This window comes from Festucalex cinctus, chromosome 8 (assembly GCF_051991245.1).
Source record: "Festucalex cinctus isolate MCC-2025b chromosome 8, RoL_Fcin_1.0, whole genome shotgun sequence".
NCBI classification, from domain to species: Eukaryota; Metazoa; Chordata; class Actinopteri; order Syngnathiformes; family Syngnathidae; genus Festucalex; species Festucalex cinctus.
In genome coordinates, this window is record NC_135418.1 from 16,759,818 (window position 1) to 16,770,510 (window position 10,693).

General features: G+C 41.1%; 1 protein-coding gene across 3 annotated transcripts; it reads left to right on the top strand.

Moving 5' to 3' along the window:
• The first annotated feature begins 2,234 nt into the window (after nucleotides 1-2,234).
• lrrn2 (leucine rich repeat neuronal 2) lies at nucleotides 2,235-9,982 on the top strand. 3 transcript variants are annotated; one of them, XM_077528700.1, is made up of 3 exons: nucleotides 2,235-2,452; nucleotides 3,033-3,084; nucleotides 6,308-9,982. In XM_077528700.1, exon 3 carries the CDS (start codon nucleotides 6,657-6,659, stop codon nucleotides 8,973-8,975), a length of 2,319 nt encoding a protein of 772 aa, XP_077384826.1. In that variant the 5' UTR covers nucleotides 2,235-2,452; nucleotides 3,033-3,084; nucleotides 6,308-6,656; the 3' UTR covers nucleotides 8,976-9,982. The 3 variants fall into 3 exon arrangements, with proteins under 3 accessions (XP_077384826.1, XP_077384823.1, XP_077384825.1); XM_077528697.1 differs by lacking the exon at nucleotides 3,033-3,084; XM_077528699.1 differs by lacking the exon at nucleotides 3,033-3,084 and having other exon boundaries at nucleotides 6,313-9,982.
• The last annotated feature ends 711 nt before the right edge of the window (nucleotides 9,983-10,693 follow it).

Sequence of the window (10,693 nt, forward strand, 5' to 3'; positions counted from 1 at the left end):
TACGACTCCCATCAAAACCAAGCATTCATGCTGAGGAGATATTAACGACACGGACAATATCTGCAATAGATCACATTACGGAAAGACACTTTGATTGTGGCTCCAGTGTTTTTGTTGCCAGTCCAGAAGCTGTATTTCTCTTCTTCATCATTTAATTAGCACTCTAAGTGCTGAATAAAAAATGTATGGCCGCAAGCAGTTTTCGCAGCTGGCTGCACCAACGGACTCTTGTTGCTACCCACATCATTTCAAACTCTCAACACGTTTGGTAATGTTTAGCGTACGCATCAAATGAAACATTCATTTAATTTTGTTTTTTTAGTTAACTGCAACAATGAATGAAAGGGAACCAGGCACTTTATTGCTTCTGGAAGTTTTATTACATTTTTATTTGAGAAATGGTTGTGTCTGACAGGATCTTAGTTACCCGCATGGAAGAATATTTAACAAAAATCCAACCATGCACTTTTCTCAGAATATGAAATGTGTGCACAACTATTGGATATGTTCAATATTTTTTCCTCTCTGAAAATATATTGAATTGTATGAGCTATAGGTCACATGATTGTTTGGAAATGAATCATTGTTTCCTAATGCCACTGTAAATACATCCCAATGATATTAAACCCTTTCAGATCCATAGATGATTGCACTAGACATGACATATGTGCGTGTCTAAACCAATAAAAACGCATAATTTGGATGATGTCAACACTTCTGGTACATGATTGGATCCTAGCTAACCAATCACAATGGCAAGTTGATTTGCATGATGTTCATTTTGAAAAGTTACATTTAAGCCTGGTAAGTTTACACGTTACAGCCATATTATTCTGGTGTCCACTATAACAAATAAAAACATGGGGGGGGAAAAACACACCAAAAAAAAAAAAAAAAAAAAAATCCATGTTGTTCTTATGTGGGTAAAAAATAAAAAATAAAAATAAGAGTCAAAATCAGTATAAAAAAAAATGTGCCCAGCAGAAAAAATGCGGGTCTGAAGAGGTTAAATGAACTGACTGCATTCTCTGCTTTTTGTGATGTTTCGTGCCAGCATCTGTCCTCTTTGAACAGCAGCTGAAAATTACACTCTTGGGTTATTGAGAGCAAAGCAAAAAGTGCATTTGTATATTAGGAGAAACAGCTGAGGCACACTTCAAGAGGAGTCCAATAATATTCTGTTGTGATTCATTACATTATCGATTCTTTTGTGTGAAAATATTGATAAAGCTGCTTTGTAGACATTCATCTTGATTCTGAAGTGTCACAAAAACTACAGGAGCATCTACAGTGCAAATTGTGATTGTGTGAAATCTGGAGAAAATGTATACCCACAGCCAAGTTTTTGTCAAAATGTGTATCCTGGGATAATTCTATTGAAACATCTGCAGGCATACTTTTTAATTACTGTTATAAAATGCATCCACCATCTGCTATGTTGCAAGACAGATGAGAATTGGTAAAGTGTGTTTTTGAAAAGTTGGAAAACCCTGCAACTTTTGCTGGTATCACTTGCTAGTATGTATCACATCGTGCAAAAAAAAAAAAAAAAAAATAAAAAAAAATAAAAAAAAAATTAAATCCTCTGTTTGTGCCAGTGAGATCATGCTGACATTTCGGAGGTTGTAACTTATGGTGGTGTCATTAATTGCAATTACATGATGATAAAAGTGATAATCCATCCATCCATCCATCCATCCATCCATTTTCTGAACAGCTTGCTTCTCACAAGGGTCGCGGGGGTGCTGGAGCCTACACCCTGAACTGGTTGCCAGCCAATCACAATAAAAAAAATATATATATATATATATACTCTCGTAATACTAAGCTTGAAATGCGTATTTTCCATGGGATTTCAAAAAAGTGAAGTGTTTTGAACAAGAAAAGTAGTGCTCCTACTATATATTTAATCACATTAAGGGATTGTGCAAAACAATGCAAGGATGGCAGTTTTGTGTGAAGGTTGACAGTGTTGTAAATCCGATAAGGAGATAAGATAAACTTTTTTTTTTTTTTTTTTAACTAAACCAGATGCATACATTATACACTGGGAGACAACCTGTCATCCACACACATAACAGCACTGCAAGTATTTTTCCATCATGTGACAGAGGAAAAGAGAACGAGGGAGCAAGCGAGGTAGTCGATGGAAGAAGGGAGGCAGGATGAGAGGGACACAAGCTCTGCTGCAGAGGAGAGAGAGAGAGAGAGAGAGAGAGAGAGAGAGAGAGAGAGAGAGAGAGAGAGAGAGAGAGAGAGAGAGAGAGAGAGAGAGAGAGAGAGAGAGAAAGAGAGAGAGAGACTTTGCCAATGTTCTCTCTTGCTCCAGTGCAGCAGAGACGTGATATTTCAAGAATCTTAATTGTGTGGCTGAGAGGGAGACAAGAAATAACATCCTCGGCGCGAGAAGCGAGGCTGAACGGAGCGATGTCGTGATCAGCTTCCAGCTCGGGTAAGAAAACTGAAATGGCACAGACATATTCACATGTAGCTGCGGACGCATGCATGCTCGCTCAGTGTGAGTTGTTTACGAATCGAGGGGCTTGGCGGTAAATGATAAGTTTGTGCATACATGTGTCTGCAGCAACAGCCTGCATGCGTCTTCTTTTTCCAAGTACAATCTGTATCCAGGTCCTCCATCTCTCTCAAAAGCAACCCTCAGTACATGCAAATGTATTTACATTTTTCATACAAGCAGCCATTTGTCACCTCCAGCGGCCTGAAATAAAAAATGCTTCAAGGTCTATCTTGAGTTTGCTCTTAGATAAGAGGAACAGGACAGATAAGCATGTGTTCATCTTATCAATGCGCTAATGAAAAGCTGATTTTGGTCCGAGCCTTTTAGAGTAGAGGAATCACGGGGGCACTGATGTATTGTTAACAGGTGACCATGGATGTGCTTCATGTGACGATTGCCATTTGACAAATATTACATGCTGTTGCAGAATGAAAATTGAGGAGGTTTCTGTACTGATTTGACACTCACACAAAAGGTTGCCTTTACTTTACTATTAAAGAGTGATTTTATGTAGGGTCGAGCTCCCCAAGTGGAAAAAGAACAGAGAAATCCTTGTTTGAAAAGAGGTGAGTCTGCAAAACGCACCAGTTGCAGTATGAACATATCACCATGTCAGCTGTGTCTCAAACTTTATGTTGCTGTCTTTGTGTTGTATCTGGGTATAATTAAAAAAATACATCCTAAAACTAATTCCATTTGTTTATGGAATAATTACATCAAATTTAAAATTGCTCAATTTGTTCATAAATCTATTCATTTTCAAATGTTTGTTGTTGTGGTTGTAGTTGGGAGTCACACACACATCTGCATGCTTTATATTAGGATGACAATATTTTGATTTACATATTAGAGGACACTCGGCCCGGGCTCAAGATACTCAAATGATACTCAAAGATTATATACATAATAAGTATGGGAAGAACAGAAATTTAAAAAAACATAAGGAGGCATCCACCCAACTTGGGATCGAACCCACGTGGTTTGGGAGCGCAGAGTGCTACGAGTGAGCTAAAATGTCTGGTTGTTTGGTCACCCTACGTTATATTTTAGCCATTTCATGTAAGTGAAGCAACCAAAACATTTGAAACACTTCACTGTATGAGGCATAAACTACTTTATATATTTTCTGTATTGGATCTCATTCGATTGTGGCTACTCAGTGTAGAGCTATTTTTTGACTACAAGTAATATAAGTGTATAGTGCAGCTAGCAATAATCAATTAGCTACTGTGCAGTCACATGGGGAAAAACAGAAAGAATAGAAAAGCCAACCAGGGTGAATGTTGAGGAGGAAGCTCGCGATTGATGCACAGTTTCGTCAGATCCAAAGTTTAATGACATTGTCATAGAAAACAACGAAATGACGTTTCCATCATCAACACTGTTTGATGTAAAGTGCCGCAGGTGCATAAACCACAACCCCCCATACAGTATTTGAATATCCTCTTACGAGCAGTATGAATTACAAAACCATCTTAGGCATGCTTCAGCTCACCGCTCTGCGCTCCCGAAACTGACATTTGTTGACGTTTGAGAGCCAACGACAAAAACAGGGGGCATCAAAAATTAAATGACGAATGCATTATTGAGCAGGTTGCATGTGGAGAGATGAGAGAAGGGAGATGAAAGTGAATGGCTGATGGAAGATTGAGAAGAACCCCGGGAGGAAAGATCTGCTCCGAGATGGTGTTGACTCAAACACACTGTCGTACAACGCTCACTTTGCGGAGCTCCGATGAAAGTTGTCGACGCTAGGCTGCATCTCACGAGATGTTGATCTTGTTAAAAAGAAGAAAGTTGAAGACTTTTCGTCTGCTGCCAACGTGACCTACAGTCTCTAAGGCTGGAAGGATTTCTTTACTGATTATACTTGAACGTGCTTCTATAAGCAAGACACTCATCAGATTTAACATCCATTCCCAGCATTCCCTGCCACACCTTCATGCATCTTTAAAAGAGCTCTTCCAGGATTCTTCGAAGGCTGTCATGATGGCCTTCTTGATGTCATTCAGGGCTTCAAAACGGGCCTCATGATGACCTCCTTAAGCTTGGGGAAGATGGAAAAAAAGAAAAAAAATAATCCCACAGAGCCAGGTGGGGTGCAATGTTTGCTTTGGCCTTGGTTTTAAGTTTCACAGTTTGGTGACCATTCGGTATAAGAGGGGAAGAAAAATATTTTCTGTAAGAAGCACATCTAATAGTAAAAAGAAAATTTCAATCCTTGAGGCTGTATTTGTGGCTGAAGCGCAAAAGCAGTAACCGGTACACTTCCTGTCCACCTAACTTGATACACCTCAATATGTACCAAAGCCATTATTAAAATCAGCATTAAATGTACATACATGTACACTATGTACAATACTCTTAAAATGCACATTTTGTTCTTTATTTAAGAGTGGCATTACTGCAAATACGCACATTGAAAATGATGTGAAGTCTTTTCTTGCTTTCTTTCTTTCTTTCTTTCTTTCTTTCTTTCTTTCTTTCTTTCTTTCTTTCTTTCTTTCTTTCTTTCTTTCTTTCTTTCAATGGGTAATAGCATGATTGCAAATGCTTCTCTCGAAGCACTCACAATTAGACAGACAATAGAGAAAACATTGATTAGACGTTTCATAGACGCAGTCAAGATGTTCGATGTCTCACTCTTGAATCCGGTTGGTGTTTTTATCAATTGGTGCGCAGACTGGACCAAAACAAATTACAAGTTAAGGAACACTGAACCATAGCTAGGAGAGATTTGTTTTCATGGAAACAAAGCACGAGACCTTGTTTTTATTTATTTATTTATTTATTTTTTTAATGCTCATGACAATTTTCCTGCTACTTATCCCATCATTTAATTCCACTCCAGTGATATGATCGTAGGGATGTAACGATATCCAAACATCACAATACAATATTATCACAATATGAAGGTCACGATACGATAATCATCACGATATTGTGGGGGCGTTGGCGATATTTAAAAAAGATCAGAATATTGTAAAAAAAAGCACAATATTATGCTTTTGTACATAACAGCAATGCATATAAACCACCTACAATCGCTAATAACAATAATGAGGCACTTACTTGATAATGTAAGCACACATTGATCGCTTCACAAGCAAATTAGGTTTCCCTTCATCTGACAATTAGCATAGATTTTAAACATAGAAGGCCAAAACATCTCTAATGAAAATGAAATTGCAGTAATAAACTAGCCACTAGATGGTGCTAGAACTGCACAAATGGAAATCAACCTGACTTTTTTTAACAGACGTGTTCCTTTTAAATATTGTGAACATGACGACGACGATATTGTGGCAGTTTTAAGATCACAATATCACGATATTGCCCTTATCGTTACATCCCTATATGATAGTTCATCAACAAACAGCACAAAAACAGTCGCTTGTGCTGTAAAGTATGGAGGACCAAAACTGCCAAAATGAAGTAAAATATATATATACAAAAACATTCTGTATTTAATTATTTGAATTATAATTTTTATATCAGTTTTTCATTTTTATTTATTTTTTATATCTTTTATCTATTTATCTATTTATCTATTTATCTATTTATCTATTTATCTATTTATCTATTTATTTATTTATTTATTTATTTATTTATTTATTCATTATCTTTAATTTTGGCAGTTTGTGTCTTCCATTGTTGTCTACATTGTTCCTGCAAACGGGCCACAGTGTGAATTAAAGGATGATAAGCTTCAGTTATTTCCAGCTTTCCCATTCCCACTCTTAACTCTATTTATTTCTCTTTGTATGTGTGTGTGCGTATGTTTGATAGAGCAGTGAGCTAAGAGCCAGGAGTCGCCCACCCGCCGCCAGGATGTGAGATTGATGGCGTGACAAGAAAAAGCCCGTCATCATGTTCTACCACTGCAATCAAAATTGTTCCTAAAGAGACGCACTGTATTTTTTGTTGCAAGACACACATTTTAATATTTCTGTGTGTGAAGCGACTGTAACAGTGTCGATATGATAATCCTGTTCCGCCTGCCTGAGAATTTCACACCAGTGCGAGCGATTGTAACAGTCTTCTGCCATCCGCACACACGCCCTTCAGTTGACTCCCTCACACAACGAGATCTTAAAACCTCCTCCGATCGGCACCTGTGACCCCCCCCGTCAGGATTATGAGGCCAATGTTGATGCTTCTACAATCACAGTGTCTCCTGTGTGCGTTTGTGGGCGTGTGCGTGCTCGGAGCGCTGGGCTCGCTGCCTCAAGCTCTGCCATGGCACGTCCCCTGCCCGGGGCGGTGCGTGTGCCACATCAAGCCGTGGTTCTCGCCAGACTCGGTTTACCATGAAGCTCCGACCGTGGACTGCAACGACCTGCTGCTGACCGGCCTCCCCTGGCCCCTGCCCTTAAACACACACACCTTGCACCTGCAGGGGAACAATCTGTCCGAAATGGAAGCCGCTGTGTTGCGCGGGCTCCCCAACCTCACTGATCTTGACCTTTCCCAGAATCACTTCGGCTGTGTCAAGGCTATTACGCAAAACTTGTCTCTGCCCTCTCTGCTGTCTCTACACCTGGAGGAAAATCATCTCAGCCACCTGCCGAATGCTTCCTTCTCCTCACTGCTGGCTTTACAGGAGCTCTTTCTCAGCCATAATAATTTGTATTCTATTGCGCCCGGAGCCTTCACTGGTCTGGATTCTCTCCTGCGTCTGCACATCAACAACAACAGACTCACCACCGTTAATCCAAGGTGGTTTGGGGCATTGCAGAACCTCGAAGTTCTCATGCTTGGAGGAAACCCGGTGGAGACTTTGCCCGAGCAGGGCTTCTTAGCCTTGAAATCCCTCCGCAGTCTTGTTCTCGGCGGCATGGGCTTGAGAGGGTTAGCTGATAATGCTCTTGACGGATTGGAGGGTCTGGAGAGTCTCTCCTTCTACGATAACCTACTAACCAAGGTTCCCTCTCGGGCTCTGCAAAGAGTGAAAGGACTGAAGTTTCTCGACCTTAACAAGAACCGAATCAAGCTAATCAACACAGGAGACTTCCGAGATATGGTCCACCTAAAGGAGCTTGGCCTGAACAACATGGAGGAGCTGATGTCCATTGAGAGAGCTGCGCTGGAAAACCTCCCAGAGCTCACCAAACTGGAGATAACCAACAACCCGCGACTGTCCTTCATCCACCCGCAGGCTTTTGCGCAGCTGAGCAGACTCGAGAGTCTCATGCTTAACTCCAACTGTCTCAGTACTCTGCACCGTCACACCATGAGCTCCCTGCCCAAACTCCAGGAGGTCAGCCTGCATTCTAACCCGCTCCGCTGTGACTGCCTGTTTCACTGGGCCGCACAGGACGCCGCCCACCCTCTCCGGGACGCACAAGCCAGCAAGCGTCAAACATCTCGGGTTGTGCGCTTCATCCAGCCGCAAGCCACGCTGTGCTCCGAACCCCCGGAACTGAAAGCTCGGCGGGTGAGAGAGATCTCTTCCCGGGAGATGTCAGCCTCGTGCCTCCCGACAATCCCCACCGCCTCGCTCCCTTCCAACGTGGCTGTCAGAGAAGGCGGGAAACTTCTTTTGCACTGTCGAGCTCTGGCAGATCCGCAGCCTCAACTTTACTGGGTGACTCCCTCAGGGTTGAGACTAGGGAGTTCCAGCAACGTATCTGAGGGACCACCGGCCTCTTCTGAAGGAACCACCTACTCATCTGCTTCCAGCATCTCCCCCAGCCAGGCCCAAGGTAATTTCCCCACCATACGAGACTGGCTCCTGCCTGAGGGGACTCTGGAGATCAGAAGGGTCACCCCTAGAGACGCCGGCTTGTACACCTGCATAGCTGAGAACACTCTAGGAGCTGATACGCGCAGCGTTATTGTGGTCGTGCAAAGACGACAGAAGACAAGGAGGAAGGCGGTGGCTTCTAATCCGAAGGGCCGTTCATCACTCAAAGCGGAGACAAGGTTAAAGGTGATGGAGGCTGGAGAACACTCGGCTGTATTGTCCTGGCAGAATAAGCGCAACTTCCCCTCGACTCGTTTATCCTGGCAAGCTATGAGCTCCGACGCACCCGCGTACACCACGCGCATCCTTGCCGGCACACGCAGTTTCAACCTGACCCACCTGCAGGCAGAGACGTTTTACAGAGTATGTTTACATTTAGGGACCAGTGAGGGCAACAAGCACGCCAGCAGGAGAAGCAGAGCGAGCAAGAAACCTCAGTGCGTCTCATTCAGAACGAAGAAAGCGGCAGAGCCTCGGGCCAGCCTGCAGCTCAACCCGGAGCTGACGTCCACCGCGGCGACAATTCTGATGATCCTTGCCATCGCACTGATGCTGCTGGCCGGCCAAGGGTGGGACAGTGGAAAGCACCCGGGTGTTCTTTTCCAGGAAATCAAAAGTCATAAGGCTGTGATTATCATGCAGAAGACAGGCGGGAGCAACAAGAAAGAGGCAAAACACAGTGAGAAACTTCTGTTCCATCACGACTGCTGAGATTACGGAAATACAAATGACAAATACAGAAACAAATATTAAATGTCACAGTGACGTAGAAAAGATTTGTATTTATTTTATATAATTGTGTACAGTATAAATGACATTGTTTCTGTGTTGACACAATGTAAAGAATCCCTTAAACAGGAAGTCAACCTTGAACATTTCTTGACGATATATTATATGTGACCTCACTAGTCTAAACATGACATTCTGATTAATATTATATTTGTGGAATATGAGTTATGGAGAAAAATCCCTGCGTTTTTATCCATCTCAGGGGTCGGTCATTTTGCGACTTGCTGTCGACTGAAAATGACATCACAGTTGCTCAGGGCTCTGAGGGCCAATCACAGCTCATCTGTTTTCTGACGCTGAGATAATTGGTAGTTGTTTTCAGCCGACAGCAATTGGCAAAATGGCCGCCTTCTGAGAATGATAAAAACTGCTGGATTTTGCTGCTTAACTCATTTTCCACTAAGGCATTATTAACCAGAATATCATATTTAGACTAGTGGGACTGCATAGAACGTATCAAGATTTTTTTTTTTTTTGGGGGGGGGGTTGACATCCCCTTTAACTCAAACCAGGTGGATTTAAACTGGGCTACGACACTCACACAGTGCACAGTGAGTGCATAAATCCAATATAAATTACTGCTTATCGCTGCTGGGCTGACAATTAAGAAAAATTGATTCATTCAGTCCAGGGACAAATGTTTTCAGGGTGTTCGTTACATTTCCTGTCTTAATGTTACGCGGACTGAACCATACTGTAACCAAGCAGATGAAACATTGTCTGATGACTGATCCGAAAAGAAAATGTGACTGCTTGTTTTGTTCTTGTACGTCAAAGTGGTTGATGCTTAGCGCTAAATATCTTGGACTACTGTTCTTAAACAGCATTCCTCGCCTAACATTCAAGATCCTCTTTCAGCATAAAAATGATTCGCAGTGATTGTGTCAAATTCTATTTTCAGCTATTATACAATAAATCTTTTTAATTTAGATGATTTTGTTCTGCTTTCTTATTATACATGCAGATTGTTTTCTTTAATTATGATATTCACAAATTCTTTTATAGGCCTATTGTAAATGGTTTCCCATCTCTGTGCATATTTTACACCCGATCTAAAATGCTGCAGTAAAACGTTACATATTAAAACATCTGAGGTAATTTATGCATACTTGTATAAGTGCTGGCATAATTATACAACAAACTCGGTATCACAATTAACACTAATTCATAATTTTAGCTAACTTAGACAAAGTAGATGCTCAAAATCCGTCAAGTGAAACTCAATACGCCAAGATGAAAATGCATATTCATGTTGAACGTGTCATGAGAAGACATTCAATCTAAAATATTGATATTATGGTGTTTTTGTTCTAACTTGCCTCTAAGCCACTTTGGCTGTGTAACATCCATCACCTGAAATAACAAAGTTAAGTCGATGGCCAGTCCAGTAATGTAATGGAGTAAAAATATTTTTGTACTGTACTTAGGGTGAATTATCACGTATATGTACTTTACTTTGTTACAACTAGTACTTTTATTCCACTACATTTTCTAAATAAAATGTATACTTGTAATGAAATACAATCTCTTCAACCATCTTGGTTACTTTTCACACAAAAAAATATAATCCAAATAAATTGTTTGTTAACATAATGCCTAAACTGTGGAGCAAAAAGCAATTTTTATATGGCTGCCATATG

Bases quoted from the DNA above. Each gene is read 5' to 3' on its own strand.
- lrrn2 (XM_077528700.1), top strand. From the start codon at position 6,657: ATGAGGCCAATGTTGATGCTTCTACAATCACAGTGTCTCCTGTGTGCG.